Consider the following 18,904-nt stretch of genomic DNA (forward strand, 5'->3'; position numbering starts at 1 on the left):
CAAGTAGAGTAGTGTGACGGTGTTGGCGTGGTAGGTATTGTACGATACTTGGGTAGTATGGTATTGGTATTTGTATTTTTAGCCAGCGAGCGAGCGAGCGAGCGAGAATTGTCATTGAGTGTTTGGAGCTCAGCGGTAGCAGGACTACGCTGCAGCGTGGAGGATGTTGACGATGGACCTCTTGGACGACTAGAATAATGACGGAGATGCAGAGACAATAAGAAAGAAATGAACTTGAGAAAGAATTGAAACTTGAACGAACAAATTGACCATGAAGAAAACTGTGACTGACCGTGCTATTCATTCGTATACCGAACGCGTGAAGCTATACCAACCTTCGTACATACGTAATATGCATCCACCACACCAACGCGTCACCACGGCCCACGGGAAGCAAATCCCATCCACGGACAGACAGCAGAGCGAGGAAGCAGTAAGCACGCGCTCTTAACGCCGACAGCCCCAGCGCGACCGAGCGACGCTGCGCTATCTCCGATGCAAGAGACAGGAATGATTCCCCGGGAGCATTGCGCCGGCAACAGAGTCGGCAGAGGGCGGCGTGGGCGGTTGGCGGGGCACGGCAGGCTTGCGTCAGGGCTGTGGAGAACCTTCCCCGCAGGCGCTGGTGCCGATGCCGGTGCCGGGCGTTGCGGGGGCTTGAAGTGCGAGGGCGGTGATAAAGAGCTGTTGTTGTTGATGTTACTTTTTGTGTGTTTAGGTTTTTGTTTTTTGAGAGTGTGAGAGAGATAGAGACAAAGAGATAATTTTGAGAAGATGGACCAGAAGAGCAAGGAAGAGCTGAGGGTCGTCGTGGTTGGCGCGGGTGAGTTTGCGCTCTTTCGCTTGCTTCTTTGTCTCTACCCCGCCACCACCACCACTACAACGCAACAACAACGACCACTTTGATAATCGCTGACGATGCGCTTCGCGCAACAGGCATGGGCGGGCTCACGGCCGCGCTCGCCTTCGCCCGCCAGGGCTTCGCCCACATCGACGTCTACGAGCTAGCCTCGAATCTCGGGTTCGTGGGCGCCGGGATCCAGCTCGCACCCAACATGGCACGGATACTGGACCAGCTGGGGTGCTGGGAAGAGATTGAGCGAGAGGCGGTGGATGTGCAGGAGACGAGCATCAGACGTACGTGAAGCTTGCAAAGCAGAGGACAGTAGAGCAGGGCTAACAAACCATGCAGAAGGCTCGAGCGACGAGGAACTCGCGCACGTCGACCTCCGCTACATCCGCCGCGACTACGACAAGCCGCACATGGTGGGCCACCGCTCGACGCTCGCCGGCGGCATCTACAAAGCCTGCCAGCGCTATGCGGCCATAAAATTCCACTTTGCGACGGCGCTCGAGGACGTGCTGGCGTGGTCGCCGCGGCCGAAACTGCGCTTCGCCCCGCGGAACGCGGCGCGCTTCGACGTCGAGGCGGACGTGGTGCTGGCGGCCGACGGGGTCAAGAGCATCACGCGCACGCGCATGCTCAGCGCGCTCGATGCCAGCGCCGACATCGTCGACACGGGCCAGGCCGCCTACCGCATCATGCTGTCCCGGGACGTCATGGCGGCGGACGCGAGCCTGCTCGAGCTCGTCGACTCCAACGCTGTCACCCGCTGGATCGGCGAGAAGCGCCACATCATCGCGTACCCGGTGTCTGGGGGCCAGATCTACAACCTCAGCACCATCCAGCCCGACACGCACTTTGCGGCTGCGCCCAGCATCACGTACACGACGCGCGGCTCCAAGACGGACATGCTGGCCGTGTTTGCCGACTTTTGCCCCCGCGTGCAGCGCATGCTGAATCTGGTCAAGGAGGACGAGGTGTGCGAGTGGAAGCTGCGCGTGCATGCGCCGCTGCCGGCGTGGTCGCACGGCGGGGTCGCGCTCATGGGCGACGCCTGCCACCCGACGCTGCCACACCTGAACCAAGGCGCGGCGCAAGCAATCGAAGACGCAGCGTGCCTTGCCGTCGTGCTCGCGAAGACGCCGTCATCTGCGCCAGAGGACCTCGCCCGCGCGCTGCGCGTGTACGAGAAGCTGCGGCGGGCGCGGGCGACGGAGCTGGTGGAGCTGGCGGCGGCGAGCGGCCGCGCGCTGCATCTGGGCGAGGGGGCGGCGAAGGAGGAGCGCGATCGCAAGTTCCGGGCGCTGAAGGAGGGGAGGGGCGACGGGGGCGTGCCGGACAAGTGGGCGGATCGGGCGACGCAGGAGGGCATTTATCGGCATGATGTTGTGGCGGTGGCGGAGGGCGAGTTTGAGCGCGTGTGGGCGGAGTGTGGGGCGTGAGATGGGATGGAGTGAGTCTTGTCCAGCTTGGTCCCATTGTGTTCCGTCTATCCCATCTCATTTCGTCCTTGCACTCAGTCAGCACGAAGCAAGTAGGTCCGTCATGGCCCTGCATCTCAGTAGGTATAGTCATCAATTCAATTACCGTATCAATCATACCGTCCCGTCATCCTCATATCAAATACCAAACCACCTAGCACCCGCCGCCCACCGTCCTTGAAACCCCCACCCATCCATCCATGCACAAAGGAGCGACGCAAGGCCCAGCAGCCAGGTATAAGGAACGACCAAAGCAAAGAAACCCTCCTCTCCCCGCGAGCAACCCTCTCTCCCTCTCTCAACCCCTCACAGCACGACCGCCCCGCCCAGCACTCCAAAAGCAAGCGCACCCAGCACAACCGCGCCAAGCACATCACCAGGCGCAGCCACCGCCGCGCCCGCGCCCGCGTTCTCAGCCGCCGCAGACGCAGTGCCCGAGGCGTCGGAGCCAGAGCCGCTAGCGGTAGCGCCGCTGCCGCCGACCGTGCGCGTGCTCGTGCTCGTGGTCGCGGTCGCGCCGCCGTTGTCGTCGCTGCTGTTGGAGGCGGAGGCGGAGTTGGCGGAACCAGTGGAGGTGGGGCTGGGGGAGTTGGAGCCAGTGGAGGTCGAAGAAGCGGAGTTGTAGGTTGTGGTCGAGAGGCCGCAGCTGCGGAGGATGTCGTTGACGTCTGTTATTTTGGGTGTTAGCGTGGCGCAGTCCAAGAAGAAGAAGAAGAAGACGAAGAAGGAAGAGAAGGAGAATCAAGGACGAAAGGCAAGCCAAAGCACAAAACAAAAGCAAAAACCCCACCATTATCGCTCCCATCATCATCAAACCGACTAACACAAGCCTCGCAGCTCGGGATATCAGCCGCGGCATTCTCAGCCTTGCACACGCAGTCCAGCTGGGCGCGGTCGTTGTCGTCGTTGTCGCTGCTGTCGTTGTCGTGCTGCGCGTCGCATTGCGTCGTCAGCGTCACGATGGACGAGCATACCGAGCGGCATTGCTGCGGGATGTCGTTGTCGTCGAGGTCGCTGAGGGCGTGGGTCAGGAGGGGGAGGAGCGTGAGGAGCGAGAGGAGGGCGGCGGTGGGGGTGAACTTCATTTTGGTGGGTTGTTTGGTGGTTGGGAGCGACTGTATGCTGTATGGATGGTGTGCAACGATAGATGGATCTGAAGTCGAACCGATTGCTTTGTAGGTAGTCTGAATGGTCTGTCTGATCTCCCGCAGTAGTAGTGTCTCACCCCGCCTTAAGTACCTACCCACCTTCCCCCAGATCAGCACGCGTCCATCCACCGTCCACGCACGCCCCGAGGCGCAGTCCACGCCGTCTGGGTATGTAGCTGCATGCACGACGGCATCATAACGCACCATCCCGCCTTGCTGCCAAGCCCGGCGCTCCGCCACACGGCGCGCGGCGGGGGTTGCCTGACAGGGCAGCCGTGGGGTTGGCGGAGTTGGCGGCTGCTTGGCGCGCTGCTCACTCAGCAGGTACGAGGACCTGAAACCTGAAACCTGGAAACTTGCACGCTGGGCAGGAAGATCGTGGTCGCGACGCAGGCAGGCAGGCGGACGGACATAGCCACGACGACGCGCGGAGGGGGCTGTGCTGGGCGCGTGGTGTCGCGTGGATGGATGGGGATGGGTGCGTGGGGGAGTTACTGCACTCGACGCGGAGGGGATGTAGGTACGGCTGCTTGGGGTTGGAGTGGTGATGGATTGGGACGGGATCTGCAGGCACGGGTGCGGGAGGGAGGGAGGGACGGACGGTAGGACGGGAGGGCGGGGGCTGTGGCTGCGGCTTGGGTGGTGCTGGGTTGGGTTGGGTTGGGTTGGCGGCGCGGACGGATGGCGAGGGGATCTTGGTCGTTGTCTTTGCTTTTTTATTTTTTTGTTTTTTTAGTTTTCATTTCCTTTATTTTTTGTTGATGGCGACTGAAAATGTTGGCGGTTAAGTAAATGCGGAGATGGGTAGAGCGGGGCGAGATCGGCTCCCCGCTTCCGCTCCCGCGCGCACTAGCTACAACCTACCTTACTCCCACAACGCCTGACGAACTCTCTTCTGAACTGGCTTGTCAGTTCGAGTACTTGAGCGCAGGACGACGTGTTTGACTATCTCATTCGGTCGACATGGAAAATCTGATTCTGCGCTTCTCTGCTGTCATTTGCAGGCGACGGACCCGGAAAACCCACGTAGACCAAACCTTCAACACGAGCATCTTCCTCTTAAAGCCCTGACGCCTTCAAACTCAAAACGTCCCGTAAAACGGCTTCTCTGGCCCTAGCTAACCATATCCAAGAGCCGCCACCGCCAATCCAGCCCCCCATTCGCCATACCGCAAAGAAATCCTAAGCACTTACTTCGCCGCTGCCGTGGAAAGCTTCCCGTCTGTACCACCAGCGTACACGCTAAGCCATGTGCTACGAGTATGTATGCAGAGCAGGCCGCACAGCGACGGGACGGGATGTAACGCACACTCCCCACGACCCCTCCCTTCTCCCTCTCAACCTCACCCCACAACCAACCCAAAAACAATGCCTCTCCTCCCGCTCCAACCCCCCATCGCCCCCCTCCCCCCCAACCTCACCTTCGCAAACAAGGCCGCGCTCCTCACCTCCCCCACACGAGGCATCACGCACGCCACCGCGCACCTCCTCCTCACGCACCACCTCTCGCACCTCATCCTAACCTCCCGGTCCCTTAGCACCGGCCTCGCCCTCCAGCGCTCCCTCCAACAGGCCCACCCCACCGCGAAACTAACCCTCCTCGCGCCCTTCGACCTCGCGGACCCAGCGCAGTGCGCCGCCGCGCTCAAGCGGCTGGTGCAAGACGAGGGCGTCACGAGTCTGGATATCCTGGTGCTGGGCGCCGCCGACGGGGGCACGGACTACGACATTTTGGAGGCGACGGGGAGGGAGCGCCTGTTGCAGGTGAATGCGCTGACGCCGGCGGTGGTGGTCGCGGCGCTGCTGCCGCTGCTGCGGAAGAGCGCGCACGCGCCGGCGCGGGCCGTGCTGATCGGGAGCCGGGCGGCGGCGCATGCGGGGTTGTTTGGGGGGGCGCTGCCGGAGGGGTGTGCGGAAGAGGGCGCGCGCGAAAGTGAGGACGAAGGCGATGGCGCAGCCAAACGCACGCCCCTCCTCGACTACCTCTCCACCCCCACAGCCATGGCCAACCTCTCGCGCTACCCGACAACCAAAGCCCTGGCCGCACTGCTCATCGCCGAGCTCGCTGAGCGGACCTCTCCCACGGCAGGCCCCCGGATCACCCCCCCGAACACCATCCTCCCACTATCCATATGCCCCGGCATGGTGCAAACGACCCTCACCGACGCGCTGCCCTGGTACCTGCGGGGCGTGCTCTCTATCGCGAAAGCCATTGCGGCACGCACTGTCGAGGAGGGCGCGCAGAGTGTCGTCTTAGGGCTGGTGATGGGCGAGGAGGGGAGGGGAGGGCTGTGGCGGGACGGGATAGTGGGTGGGTATGTGTGTGTGTTTTCTTTTTTGGGGTTTTGGTTTTGTGTTTTGGGGGTTGTTGGGCTAATATGTTGGTGTTTAGGCCGCCGTTCGAGTTTATGGTTTCGGAGCGGGGGAGGGAGGTGAGGAGGGTTTTTTGGAGGGAGGCGATGAGGGAGGCGGGAAGGTACATTGATGTGCCGGGGGAGTTGTTGGCGTGAGTGAGTATTGGAGGGAGGGCCGAGGTGGGGGTGTTTGGCGTCAGTTTTTGCTTGATTGTTTGCGTGGGAGAGGAGCACTTACTTTTGTGTATGGCTTAAGTGGTTATACTAAACGAACTCACTTCTATATAGAGGGACCAGCGTACGTATTACAATAGAGAGCGCTCAGGCTCTCGCATCATTCATAACTAATTGTCTAGGTATCATGTCGACGAGAAGCATGCAGCATAAACCATAAAGAAGCCCATAGGCAAACCATCCGACACCCAAACCCTGCATCCGAACCCACAGCCCACACTAAAACGCGCTGCCCTTGTGCTCAATGTCCTGCACGACCTCCGTAACGATCTTCTCGCCGGGCGCTAGGCCAACCTCGGCCGCAAACGTGCCGTGCGGACGCCATTTGGCCGAGTTGCGCGGTGTCGTCTCCTCCATCATCTTGTCCACCTGCTCGAGCGACAGGCCCTTTGTTTCCGGGACCAGGAAGTACGAGTACACAAAAGCGCAGGTGCAGAGGCCGCCCCAGATGAAGAAGACGGACGAGCGAAGGTAGCCCTCGTCTTCGTTGACCATGTACGGCGTGATGACGGCGATGATCTGGCATGTGTTAGATAGAAACAAAAGACGTTTAGGGGAAGAAAACTCACTGTATTCCAAAGCCAGTTTGAGGCAGTGGACAGGGCGACACCGCGCGAGCGGATGGGCAGCGGGAAGATCTCGCCAATCACGATCCACGCGCCGGGGCCCCAGGTCGAGGCGAAGAAGAAGATGAAGATGGCGATGAAGGCGATCTGGGCGTTCACGGCCGAGATGTTGTTGGCGACATGCTCACCAGCGGCGTCGAGGTGCGTCTTGTTGAATCCGACGGTAACACCAACGATGCCGACGATGAACTGGCAGATAAGCATACCCAAGGCACCCCACACCAGCAGCGGGCGACGGCCAAACCTCTCGACGGTCCAGAACGAGATGGGCGTCGAGCAGACGTTGACCAGGGTGAAGATGATGGAGATCAAGAACTCGTTGCTAATGGCTCCCGTCGACTTGAGGAAGGGCGTCGAGTAGTAGAAAATGAAGTTGACACCGGTCCACTGCTGCATCATCTGCAGAGAGGTGCCCAGGATGGTGCGGCGGAGGTTGGACTTTTGCTCCCAGAGGCTGCCCTTGAAGCAGTTCATCCAGCTGCCCAACCAGCCCGTGGCGGGGGTGATGGACCGCTCGTATTCCTCGTTGGCAACAATCTCAGCCAGCTCAACTTCGATGTACTCGGAGTTGGGGTCTTGTCCACGCAGTTTGGATAGAGAGAGGCGAGCTTGTTCGACGTTGCCGCGCTTGACGAAGTAGCGAGGAGAGTCGGGCAGGAACAGAAGACCGATACCCAAAACCAAGCCAAAGATGAACTGGAGTCCAATCGGAATGCGATATTGACCGGTATCATTGCGGTCTTTGACGCCATAGTTGACACAAGAGGCAATCAGAAGACCCAGGGTAATGCAAAATTGGTATCCCGCAACGAGGGCGCCACGGACTTTCTTGGGACACTGTGGAACCTAGTCAGCATGGTGTAGGGCTGGGGGTGTGAGACAGGCGACTTACAATCTCAGACATGTACAGAATGACAATGGCAGACTCGAAGCCGACGCCGATACCGGCAATGAGACGGCCGGCAACAATGAGACCAAGACCATGGGAAGCGGTCTGGAGGATGACGCCGATGGTGTAGATGATGCAGCCGGTGATGATGGTCCACTTGCGGCCAATGATCTCGGCGGTGTCGCCAGCAATGAGAGCACCGAAGAAAGTACCAGCAGACAGGATGGAAGTGATGAGAGAGTTGTAGGAGCCTCGGAGCTTCTCCTCACCGGGGCCTTCGATGATTTCGATGAAAATCTTAGAAGCAGTGACACCGTTGATGTAGCCAGAGTCGTAACCGAAGAAGATGCCACCGAAGGACGCAAAGGCGCAGATCAGGTAGGCCTTCCAGGTGACTGGAGCCTCGATGCGGGAGACATCGGCCGTGGTTGCGAGGCCGCCTGCCATTGTGGTTGTTGTTGTTGCGCAGGACCAAGGAAACGGAAGGAGGATGAGGTGGTGGGAGGAAAGGCGGGCTTGGAGAGGACGAGGGCAACCACTTTATCCTCTTCCACGCGTCGACGCATCTCAGCTGTGGTGGTGGTGGTGCATGATCACATGGGTAAGATGGAAACTGTGGCTTGGGGGCGCAAGCGAATCAATCAGCACTGGGGCGTTCCCCTTGTCCTAGCTTGGGGCTGTCCCCGTGGGGCGCGACCTGGGGATGGAGTCGCGTCGAGGGCTAGACGAGGCTCTACGGACGACGCCGCACGCTAACGCTCCGTCTCCGGCAATCCCCGCCAAATCAGCCTGAGAGCGCGGACTTGCGGAGAAGATTTTGCTGGGGAAAGTCTGTGTGTTACCTACCCCGTTCCTCCCCAGACCCCCGGTCCCGGCTCCGGCTCGACTCGAGTTGTTTCGCTGCAACCCTTCACCCTCTACGCCGCACTCTCACACCTTCCAGAACTATTCGTTGAAGCTTGGGAAAGCTTGCTGACGGGCGCACCCTTTTCGCCCCGATGCGGCCACCCCGTGCTCCGGTCACCAGCCCTTTGCCTTTGTGCTCTTCGCCGCCATCGCCTCTCTTCCACGGAATCTCCACAGCGTTGCCACTCGCACTTTCCCGTCGCAATTTCAATAGCAAATCCTCCCGCTTCAGCTCGTACGAGCGGGCGCCTGCCAAGACTGACACGACTAGCAATACGGCTTACGTTGCAGCTCACCCTTCCACCAGCTAGCCGCTGCGGTGCCACAAAGCCCGTGCAACCACAACAGCCTAAATCTTCTTCACAACGACCGCTGTCTCGTCGTGCGCAGGAACCGCTGCTGAACCCTGCGTGAAGCATGCCGGTTTCTTTCTCCGGACGCCATCGCATCGCGGCGGCGACATCGCTTTCTTTGTGAGAAGAACCGAGGCTAGCGAGAGCCATTGTCCTCGTCCCCGCCATCAACATTGGCATGAGATAACCACTTTTCTCTTTCAGTCGGTATTCCGTCATGTCGAGGCAGTACTCCTACTTTGATTTGTAAAGAGCCTCCCATCGCCGCGGTCTTGGTGCGCTAACGCCGGAGTGGCCATGACGGCGTGCCTGCCCAGCCGGACCTGGCAGCATCTCGAGTTAGTCGTGCCAGACCAGACGCAGGTCCAACAATCCCTTCCTTCCAGGGGATGGCAGACGCTCACTTGACGTGGAGGTTACAGGCGGCTTCAACTCTTTGGAATTTTGACGGACGTCGTCGACGATGGTGGAGAGATCGACACCGAGCGCGCTCGCCTCCGCAAAATTCGGTTTGCGGGGTCGGTTGCGGAGCCGACAATCCAGCGTGCCAGGGCCCCAACGCTGGTTCCACCTCACGAGCATTGAGCAAATGCGTCGACGATTACACTGACAAGCTCGGTAACCGTCGCACCCAGATCAGATCACGGAGTCCATGATCGGCAGATCACCAGCAACGAAGTCTGCACGCGCGCTGACACGAGCAGTGGGTCGACACGCTTCCGTCTTCTGCAGCGGCGCGACCCGGCACCTTCCAAGCTTCCTCCGCCGCCATCCGCGTCTTGGTCGAACACGTCAATGACGCCGCATGACAGTTCTTTCTACGTGATTATCGCGCGATGGTCACCTCTCGCTCACTGCTGGTACTCGAAATCACTCGGTTCATGCCTGCACGCTGCGATAAAGTTTCGACGATGCTTGGATGATGAGGTCCTCCGAGCAGGAATAAGTGAATACGGATGGCATTCCGCGCATGTGAAGGACAATTCTGCTGTGACAAAGGATCAAGTGGCGGTATCAGTCATCCTAAACGGGCAGTTCATCAGGCATCAATGAAGGACATATCAATGGTGTCATCATAACAGCAATACCAGTCCAACGGCAACCACGCGCGTCGAACCCAATCTCGCGTAGCGGCCAATCTAAACCCGCGCAGAACATACACACGTACCTAACGGCCGGCATCTACATACCGCCCCAAGCGCCTTATCATCCAACCAAACACATCAACGCACAGTGAACCTCCACCACAGCAGCAAACCCACCACAACCAGCACTTCACTCCACGCCCCAACCCGCCCCACCGCCAGCACCGCCAACCACCCGCGCGGCACAGTCATGGCTAGCTACATACCTACGTATGTAGTACATCCCAGTCGATGAGGTGAGATGCCCAGGGCAGACACGCAGCCCGTCCAGAACGCAGGGGGGAAGATTCTTCGGTGCTTCGATTTCGCTTCCAGGGGATTATCGGAGGGGCGGCCACGTGGAGATGGCGCGCCCCGTGGGCTGGGCTGGGCAGGCCGTGTCGTGCCGGGTACCGCGTACGAGGGTGCGTGCGGTACTTTAGGTACTTTGTGCATCGGCTAAGCATGCTGTTTGCCCTGCCTACATACATAAGTAACGGCTTCTGTGCGTGCTACGGTAGATGTGGGTGGGCGGAACGTACGCCGTACCTATGTGCGGGATTGCTTGGTCTTTACCTACGTACTGTACGCTGGCTCCCGGGATGCTTCTACCCGCTCTCTTTCTTCTTCTGCCGCTCAACGGAAAACAGACAAAGACACTAACAAATATACAAACCACAAACACAAACGCTTACAGTATCCGCAGACACTACACGGCACAGCACGGTACGCCGCATCCTGCCAACACGTGGCCCAATCCATCCGTCACACTCGCGCACCTATCCTTCCATCCACCCACTCCTCACTCACCTCACTTCCCTCCCGCGCCCAACACAGCCCAGCCCACCACGCCAGGCCCAAAAAGCGCGCGCATTATTTCGCGCGCAAGCCAGGGTTCTCACCACTCACCCCCCCACTAGCCCAAACAGGCAGGTGACAGGTCCCTCGACCCGGCGTGCCGGCTTTCTGCACCTGCATCCATGCATCCATGCGTGCATCCATAATTCCATGCATGCGAGTATCAGCGTGCAGGGGCGGGGGAGGCGCCTGTTTGGGTTTGGCCTGGGCTGGTGGTGCTGGGTTGGGGAAATCCCGCAAGCAAGAAAGCACGCAAGCATGCAAGCGGTTTTGGCGCGGGTGGGTGGGTTCGCGTGGCTTGCTACACGTGGCAGGGCGTGGCGTGGGTTGCTTACATGCCATTGTGTATGCGAAGGTGCGTGGTGGTGGCGGAGAAGTGGTTTGTTCGGACTTACAGTCTTACCTATGGATGCAGGTATGTCTCTACCTACGTACCTACTACCTACGTACCTACTACCTACGTACCTACCCACCCACCCAACTCACCAACACCACCACAACCACCAAAAACAAACTCGAAACCCCGTCTTGCCCTTCCTCGCCTCCCAACCAACCTCCTTCACGATGCACTCACACGCCCCCGCCCCCTACAACCCGCACAATAACCGTATCAACACCATGCATCTCCCTCCCAAACCTACACGCCGCCCCCCGACACGCGGCCCCAAATGGGCATCGATGCCCCGCAATGCACAGCTCGTCCCGGCACTCCAGGCCGGCCTCGCACGGCGCCAGGCGCGCCACCTGCCGCAGCGCCAGCAGCTGCTTCGCGCTCAGCGGCGCGCCGTGCCCGTGGCTGCAGTGCGTGTAGTGGCAGGCCCCGAGCAGGTGGTACGGGTTGCATAGTTTTTTGGCTTTGAGGGCCGTGAAGAGCGTCGCGGAGTACGGGAGCGGCGCGTCGATGCGTTGGTTGAGGGCGTTGAAGGCGAGGAGCGGGGGGCAGGCCGGGGCGGTGCTGGCTTTGCCGGTGGTGGTGGTGATGGCAGTGGGCACGACGTCGACGTTCCCGCTGCTGTTGTTGTTGAGCGCGGCAGCAGAAGCATAGTTCCCTGGCGCAGCGCCCTTGGCGATAGGCGAGACGGGCGGGGTCAGCGGGGAGGGGACGCGGCGGGGGACGACGATTTTAGTGGAGCGGAAGAGGTCGGGCAGGGCGGTGGAGGCAAAGGCCTGGGCGGCGAGCAGGTCGCGCAGCTCGCTTGCGAACGGCGGGCCCTCGAGCAGGGTGATGCGCGTGTTGGCGGAGGCGTCGGCGCTGTAGGGTCCCAGGAGGCGGGCGTAGCCATTGTCGGCCGAGCCGCCAAACAGTATGTGCTTGCAGTGCACGTCTGCAAGGTGCAACTTGAAGTTTTCTTTGATCTTGTCGTCGGCGCATTCCTTGCCGTTGCCGGCGTCTACCATATCACACATGGGGTGGCCGATGTTGAAGCCGCGCACAAACTGCTCCAGCTCGCTGGCGTCGTGCGTCACGCCCGCGTCGCGGTATACCTTGGCCAGGCCCTGCAGGTTGGCGTAGACGCGCACCACCACGTCCACGTTGGGCGAAATCCGAGGCACGTTGCTCTTCAGGTACGCCGAGACGGAGCTCATGAGCTGCCGCGCGGCCTGGCGTCCACCTTGGTCGCCTTGCTTTATGAGCTCGTCGGTAAACTGTCCGTTTGGGTCAGCGAATTGCTTTGGGTAAGTGATGAGACGTCTTCTCACATTCATACAATCACCGTCGACAAGCACCGACACGAAACCGCGGTCCTGTTACCCGTCAGCATTTACGTCCTCGATACACCACCCCGGATGTCCAAACTGACGATTCCCTGCCTCAACGCCTTCAACTCCTCGTCCACCTTCTGGTACCGGTCGAAATGGAAGCTGCACTCGTCCTTGGTACGGGCCAAGTCCATCTCAGCCTTCTGCAAACCCTGACTGAGCTGTTCATTCCACTCGAGCAGTTCCTGCCCTCTCCGCATTAGCCACGACCACCATCACTCTCCTCACCGCCACCAGGAACCACTCACCTCAATAAACCGATTCCGCTCCTCCTCCTGGCTCCTAAGCCGTTCAAACCGCGCCTGAAACACCGTAGCCTCAAACATATCGTCACATCAAAGCCGGTGGTGGGGAAGAAAGTCAATCACAAAAAAGGCGGCAGCCCGTCGAGACAACAAAAACCGACAAAAAAGAGCGCACCCACCGCAGCTTAAGCGTCTTGCTCAACGCACCCCCAGCGCAGCCTTGCCAGCGCGCCATGACAGCGCAAGACGCAGTTCGTGCGCAAGGCGCAGCGGGGTCGCGCGGCTCTGCGTGCGCATTGGCTCAGCCCCGGGCAATCACATGCCGACACGGCAGGCCGCGCGCGTGCTGCACCGGCTGCCCTGCCGCTGCAGGCCCCGTTTGCCTTGTTGGGGCCCCGTTGCTGCTTGCCTGCTCCGCGCGGCGATGTGTTCGGCGCTGAGGTGCTGCGCGCTGCGTGCGTGCTGCTGCGGGCGGGGCTGCTGCGCTGCCGGACGAGTGAGCACAGGAGATGTGGTGGGTTGGAATGGTCTGATGGATGTGGTCTGGTACTGCTGTCGCTGCTGCTGCTGTTGCTGGCCGCAAGGATGGAGTCGTTGCTGTTCGGCATGGCTACGCTTCTCGAGGCAAGGCGCTCGATATCGGCGTCGTACGAGCCGGCTGCTAGACCGGCGTTTCTGTCACATCGAGTCTGATGCGGTGCGCCGCTTGCTGCTGACCATATGTTGCGCCGGCTATTGATGATGCTGCTGCTGAAGATTCAGCCCTGGTAAGCAGATGCTGGGTCTGCCTTGCGCGGGTTAGCGGACTGTGAGGCTGGCAGGGATGTGTTTGCGCATTTCCTAGGCTGGTCTCCAGCCTTGTAGGCAATATTGCAGATCTACCTTTACGTTTTCAACATGCATTTCTGTTCGTAAGTGTGCTGTTGTTGGACAAGGACTGATGAAACAGCGTAGCTACGAGTTCATCTGTCACTGGCCGAAGAAAAGGCAAGCCAACTCGGGTTTCTCAAGTCTTTCGCACCCACCCACGAAGACGGAGCCCCGTCACCAGTTTCTGGGGTAGGCGCACGACATGTGGCACATTCGCCGTTCCTTGTCGTCGGCCCCAGCCGTCGTGGGCTCGTGAGCACTGGCTCCCCCTAAATCTGTGGCGTGCGCCTATCAGCGGGAAGACGTCGATCTCCGAGATAAAAGCATCAAAGCTAACGGCTTAGCAGGAGCCCTTATCGAAAGACAGCCACATTCGTCAGTAAAACTCCGGTCGGGCGTTCATGACGAGAGCTGGTACAACACGGTCATGGGCGGCTGGGGATGGTGCCTTTCGACGAGCGAGAAGCATAGCTGTGCTGTTGAAAGGGTGCGTTTCGAGATGGATTGGGCTGTTGCGATGCAGTTGAATTAACATTCCGTAGCTCCAGGTTCTGATGTCACTGAATCCCCTCGGCTGCTCAACGCCCCAACCCGGTGCTGATCTACGGGCCGGCGACCCGGAGATTTAGCCGCCCTGGTTTTGCTATGTGGAGCACGTCTTGTTGGCAAAAACTGCTGACCTTCTCAGGGAATCTATTTTCATTTTTTCCATAAGGCTCGGATGGACTTCCTTTTGCATTTTGAGTTTCTTTCGGTTATCTGATTTTACTTGGTCGGATAGGGATACTCTTGCGATCTCGCGCCAGCACTGGCTAAATTAATGGCAACTCTCTCGCAGTTTCATGCCTACGGCGCCATTGCTGCCTGCTTGGCTGGTGGGCCTTGACCCAATTTTGGCTTTTTATCGTCCTGCATCATGCACGCGCAGGGTATTAAGCGACTTGGTACTCGTGACGGCTGATCGCGTGTTCTTAGCCGATTCGCCATAAAACCATTCGTCTTCCCGGTTCTGGACTAATGCAGGATTCTCCTCTTACCCGTTTTCACCTGTCTCGAAGAACGTGAGTTATGCAACATGAAGAAAGCGATTCTCTTGGGTGCTTTGTTGCTGGGGTTTGCCTGGGGTGGTTAGTTCATTGTTTTTCTTTTTTGTCTTGTGACATTTCTTTCTCACGTTACCAGTGCCTGGTTTAACTGTTTGAGCAGATTCATGTGGTACTGGCGCGACAACCACTATTCGGCCCCCGGCGACAGAGACTGGATGCAAGACCTATACTGGAAGCATCGCTGTAGCGACAGATGTACAAACGGATCCGGAATGGCTTCGCTTCGTCGAAGAAGTCTCCGGATCCATAATCGTCCACAATCACCGCAACATGGTGACACTATGGCTATCCCATCTCCATAAAGCGAGCACCATATCCGTCAAGGACCAGTCATCGCTCAGCTTCGCAGCTTTGGACCACCTTGAAGAGCTGGATAACCTAGAATGGTCTCATTTCCGCTAGCCAAGCGGCATGCATTGGCGGATCAACATCACCAGCATCTCTAACCTCGTAATCGCGGACACGACAATCCCTGCCATACACGACGTATCCAACTCAAGAGCATTCAGCCGTCTGGAAACAGCCGAAACCATCCGGCTGGAGCTCAATCTGGCCATGAAAGAAGTCAATCTACCAGTGCTCAAGTCCGTCAGCAAAGCGTTGATCATCGGCGACAATGGCGAAGGATCTCACATCTATTTCCCGCGCTTAGAGTGGGCGAGAAGCGTCACCGTTCGCGACAATGGCCGCCATCATCCTTACAGCCATGGCACGCTGGAGCTGCCGCGCATCACCGATATCAAAGGCCCCCTCCGTATAAGCAACAACCCCAGCCTCGAAAGAGTGCTCCTACCCATGCTAGAGAACATCGAAGACGATCTGAGAATCGAGAACAACCCGTCCCTGCAAGCCATTTCGTTCGAAAACCTGGTAAACGTCGACGGCGACATCCTCCTACGCGGAGATTTCGAAACGTGAGCATTCAGAATTCAAAAAACAAATATTTTTGCGCAGGTTCTAACGCCCCCACAGCATCGCCTTCCCCGCCCTCCTCTACGTCGGCGGCTCCCTCACAGCGTCCAGCACGCACGCCAACTTCTCGTGCGCCCAGCTCGACGACCTGCGCCTCTACGTCAACGGCGACGTCCTCTGCCAGCACGTCCCTCCCGCGTACACGCACACGCCAACACCGCACCCCACACCCGCTCGCCGCCCCCACGCCCCGCCCAACTACAACCCGCTGCAGCACCCGCGCCAGAAAACCTCGTACTCGCCCCTCATGGACCGGCCCGTCCCGACCTCCATCCTACTACTCTGCGCTGTCCTGGTCGCGGTCGCGGCGCGCTGCCTCCTGCTAAGGGTGGCGAGGCCGCTGCTCAAGGAAAGACTGGTCCTGCTGGTGCGGTTGGCGGGGTTTGTCTATGCGTTGGGCTGGGTCGCGTATGCCCTGTTTGCGTTTTCGGGGTTGGTGTTTGCTTAGGTTGGTGGCGAGGAGGCTTTCGTTCACTTGGACGGCTTTGTTGTGATGATGCGTGTGGGAGTGGCTCGGCTGTTGGGGAAGGTTGGGGTTGGTACTTGTTTGGAGAGTGGGTGTAGTGTTCGTGGTTGTAAAGTGTTGGCCTCATGCAGCTTTACATTTGAAAACTGAAAATAGTAAATGTTGAAATGCTAAAGTTAGTCGTTGGTATTTCTAAGGATAGTGAAATTTAGGCAGGACTCTGCTTGTCGTTTCTCACATTGCTCATGTTATATATGCAGCTAATGTTTTTAAAGGCCTGATTTAATACTGATCAGCCTAAAGCAAACCGCTAAAGAAGCGTATAATACGTTCTTGAGTATAGTTACGGCGATATAGGGGATGTGGATGAAACCGAGATTGCATATGTTTGCTAGAAAGTTGTTGGGCGTGATGGTGCATTTGCTTAGTGTCGCCTGTATAAGACAAGGATAAGGTAATATTATAGTGTTTGGATCCTGCTAATTTTTCATGTACAGCGCGACTAGTAAGAAAGACAAGTCATCTAACTGCTAGTAGTTGTTGGTGATATAGTGATAAAGCGTTGTCTAATCAATATCCAGTGGTTGCGTGGCACAATCTTTGTCCTTGCTATTTGTCGTTGCGCTTTCTTGTATTTTTGACGTGGTTAGCATAGTTGTAGACATAAAATTTGTTTCTGATACTATATCCATATTATTTAGGAACCTCGCATGATCTATAGGCTTTGTCACTTCTGTCGGCTGTCAACGTTATGACTGTACAAACATTAGTGTACAACAAATTTAGCATCTAAGTAAAAGTAGCATGATCAAGCTGAATCTAGATTGTTTGATTTTATTATCCTATCAAAGTGTGTGGTGCCTCCTTATAGATCTGTAACGGAAAGCAAGCCAACAAACGGTATTTCATTTAGCAAGTAGCTTTCATTAAAGTCTAAAATAATATAGTTTCATATAAATACCTACATCCCCATCGCAGTTAGTTGAGCCTAGGACTTAACCAGTTGAATCCAGTTGAATCCAAAAGCCTTAACAGGAAAACAAAACACCATGCCTTGCTTCCATTACGAGAACTGCGGACTTCATCCTATCATTGGCAAGCTTTAGCACTACTCCAAACTTAATCTCTGCAACAGCTGCTACGAAGCAGGAGTCTGCCCAAACGAAACACTCACTGCCGTATCAACGGGCCAGGACCCATGCCGATGCTGGGATGAAGAGCAAGCCACTGCAGCCCATGATCCAGTCCAGGATGCCGAAATAGCCACGTCCAGGAGACTCAGAAACGACTACTCACAGTACAAACCAATCGACAAGACTCGCCGGGAGATTCGTCTTCTGTACGTACTGCCAGGCGATTATGAAGACCCGCTGCGCTGCGTAGACTTTAAAGTGTCTGAGCCGTGGAATCGCTTCAAGTACACAGCCCTTTCATACACTTGGGGTGACATGAACGACGCAAAGCCGCTTCGCCTAGCACATACAGTGTGGAATTCTGGAAGTACAAGACCTCTTCTGACGGAGGCTAAATTCAAGTCTTTCCGCGCCTTGACCGATATTGGTTCAACACGAATCAAAGAGCCTTTTCTGACGCAGGATGAGTTCAAGCCTTTACGCATCACAGCAAATTTGGATTCAACATTGAGAGGTCTACGGAACACTCTGTCCGGATCCATGTGTGACGATATTCTCGTGGACAAGCTCCTATGGGTTGATGCGCTGTGCATCAACCAAGGAGACAATGCTGAGCGCGGTCACCAAGTAGCGATGATGCAAGATATCTACTCGGCTGCAGGCCAGGTTTCAGTTTGGCTGAGCGATAATGAAGCGTATCAGAAAGTATCTCTTTAAATTGACAGCCTTATTGATGCTGTCGTCGAAGCTTTCGGTGAAGACATAGACCGTAATGAGTTCAATCAACAGGAATTTATGCGACTACTCAACGAGGAATTTGAATGTGATGGCAGGCGTTTCAAAGCGAGTGATGAGCTCATAATTAAGATCATGAGTGGTTTCTTCGCTCATTCCTGGTTTAATCGAGTTTGGGTGCTCCAAGAAATGTTCAGCGCAAACTGTGAGCCCCACATCCATTTCGGCCCTGAAAGTCGAACAACCTTCCATCGGTTGATCTTGGCTGAGAAAATCTTTATCACTGCCGCAATTGACAGACTTGGGACGTCTAACCCATACAAGAAGAATCACATACCATTTCTCTGGGGCGACATTGACAAGATCATTTCACATGTGAAGGGCCCTATGGACCTGCAGCAGCTTTTCAAAAAGGCAATCGGCTCATTTAAAGCAACTGACCCAAGAGACAAGGTTTTTGCGCTCCTGGGGCTAGCAAAAAATGCTAATTGGTTAGAGGGGCTACCACAAGAATTACGACCCGACTACGAGAAACCCACCAGCCATGTTTACAGAGACTTTACACATTGGTGTATTCGATTCTCAGGTAGTCTCGACGTCCTCAGCATCGTAAAAAATACCTCGCCTGATGTTTGCGCGGGTATTGGCTGCGAGGTTGAGCATGCAGGCCCAAACCATCCCTCGTGGGCTTTGTGGCATGTCAATTGCGACCGCAAGCCGAAAGAGGACCTGCCGAATTCAAGCAACTTCAACATCGCGTGTAATCACCAACTGGATCTCACTTTGCTACAAGAATCGT

The 18,904-nt window shown here is 57.2% G+C and overlaps 9 protein-coding genes across 9 annotated transcripts; 4 read left to right on the plus strand and 5 right to left on the minus strand.

The window, feature by feature from the left end:
* The first annotated feature begins 920 nt into the window (after window positions 1-920).
* Window positions 921-2,361, plus strand: K452DRAFT_15523 (uncharacterized protein). Its single transcript, XM_033535583.1, has 2 exons — window positions 921-1,137; window positions 1,193-2,361. Exons 1-2 carry the CDS (start codon window positions 939-941, stop codon window positions 2,284-2,286), a joined length of 1,293 nt encoding a protein of 430 aa, XP_033398808.1. The 5' UTR covers window positions 921-938; the 3' UTR covers window positions 2,287-2,361.
* A 612-nt stretch (window positions 2,362-2,973) lies between these two features.
* On the minus strand, window positions 2,974-3,410 carry K452DRAFT_358109 (uncharacterized protein; the record flags this gene model as incomplete). The annotated part of the gene is made up of 1 exon (XM_033546165.1): window positions 2,974-3,410. The coding sequence occupies one exon, from the start codon at window positions 3,408-3,410 to the stop codon at window positions 3,009-3,011; it is 402 nt and encodes a 133-aa protein (XP_033398809.1). The 3' UTR covers window positions 2,974-3,008.
* A 1,064-nt stretch (window positions 3,411-4,474) lies between these two features.
* Window positions 4,475-6,138, plus strand: K452DRAFT_15527 (uncharacterized protein). The gene has a single exon (XM_033535584.1). The coding sequence runs from the start codon at window positions 4,740-4,742 to the stop codon at window positions 5,907-5,909; it is 1,170 nt and encodes a 389-aa protein (XP_033398810.1). The 5' UTR covers window positions 4,475-4,739; the 3' UTR covers window positions 5,910-6,138.
* Window positions 6,139-6,177: 39 nt separating this feature from the next.
* Window positions 6,178-8,023, minus strand: K452DRAFT_248872 (uncharacterized protein; the record flags this gene model as incomplete). The annotated part of the gene is made up of 3 exons (XM_033538115.1): window positions 6,178-6,580; window positions 6,631-7,524; window positions 7,580-8,023. 3 exons carry the CDS (start codon window positions 8,021-8,023, stop codon window positions 6,281-6,283), a joined length of 1,638 nt encoding a protein of 545 aa, XP_033398811.1. The 3' UTR covers window positions 6,178-6,280.
* A 346-nt stretch (window positions 8,024-8,369) lies between these two features.
* K452DRAFT_15562 (uncharacterized protein) lies at window positions 8,370-9,483 on the minus strand. Its single transcript, XM_033535591.1, has 3 exons — window positions 9,240-9,483; window positions 9,074-9,158; window positions 8,370-9,025 (listed from the first exon to the last, which is right to left on the minus strand). The coding sequence occupies exons 1-3, from the start codon at window positions 9,415-9,417 to the stop codon at window positions 8,494-8,496; spliced, it is 795 nt and encodes a 264-aa protein (XP_033398812.1). The 5' UTR covers window positions 9,418-9,483; the 3' UTR covers window positions 8,370-8,493.
* A 646-nt stretch (window positions 9,484-10,129) lies between these two features.
* On the minus strand, window positions 10,130-10,583 carry K452DRAFT_15593 (uncharacterized protein). Its single transcript, XM_033535597.1, has 2 exons — window positions 10,536-10,583; window positions 10,130-10,440 (listed from the first exon to the last, which is right to left on the minus strand). Exon 2 carries the CDS (start codon window positions 10,424-10,426, stop codon window positions 10,187-10,189), a length of 240 nt encoding a protein of 79 aa, XP_033398813.1. The 5' UTR covers window positions 10,427-10,440; window positions 10,536-10,583; the 3' UTR covers window positions 10,130-10,186.
* Window positions 10,584-11,184: 601 nt separating this feature from the next.
* K452DRAFT_269827 (uncharacterized protein) lies at window positions 11,185-12,656 on the minus strand. The gene is made up of 3 exons (XM_033538958.1): window positions 12,620-12,656; window positions 12,519-12,563; window positions 11,185-12,464 (listed from the first exon to the last, which is right to left on the minus strand). Exons 2-3 carry the CDS (start codon window positions 12,522-12,524, stop codon window positions 11,388-11,390), a joined length of 1,083 nt encoding a protein of 360 aa, XP_033398814.1. The 5' UTR covers window positions 12,525-12,563; window positions 12,620-12,656; the 3' UTR covers window positions 11,185-11,387.
* A 2,081-nt stretch (window positions 12,657-14,737) lies between these two features.
* On the plus strand, window positions 14,738-16,408 carry K452DRAFT_358113 (uncharacterized protein). The gene is made up of 4 exons (XM_033546166.1): window positions 14,738-14,820; window positions 14,900-15,185; window positions 15,237-15,713; window positions 15,772-16,408. The coding sequence occupies exons 1-4, from the start codon at window positions 14,769-14,771 to the stop codon at window positions 16,217-16,219; spliced, it is 1,263 nt and encodes a 420-aa protein (XP_033398815.1). The 5' UTR covers window positions 14,738-14,768; the 3' UTR covers window positions 16,220-16,408.
* A 1,247-nt stretch (window positions 16,409-17,655) lies between these two features.
* K452DRAFT_226331 (uncharacterized protein) lies at window positions 17,656-18,087 on the plus strand (the record flags this gene model as incomplete). The annotated part of the gene is made up of 2 exons (XM_033536817.1): window positions 17,656-17,721; window positions 17,845-18,087. Coding segments are annotated over 2 exons (309 nt in total), but the record flags the coding sequence as incomplete, so codon positions are not given.
* Between the last annotated feature and the right edge of the window lie 817 nt (window positions 18,088-18,904).

Source organism: Aplosporella prunicola (assembly GCF_010093885.1).
Source record: "Aplosporella prunicola CBS 121167 unplaced genomic scaffold K452scaffold_10, whole genome shotgun sequence".
NCBI lineage: Eukaryota > Fungi > Ascomycota > Dothideomycetes > Botryosphaeriales > Aplosporellaceae > Aplosporella > Aplosporella prunicola.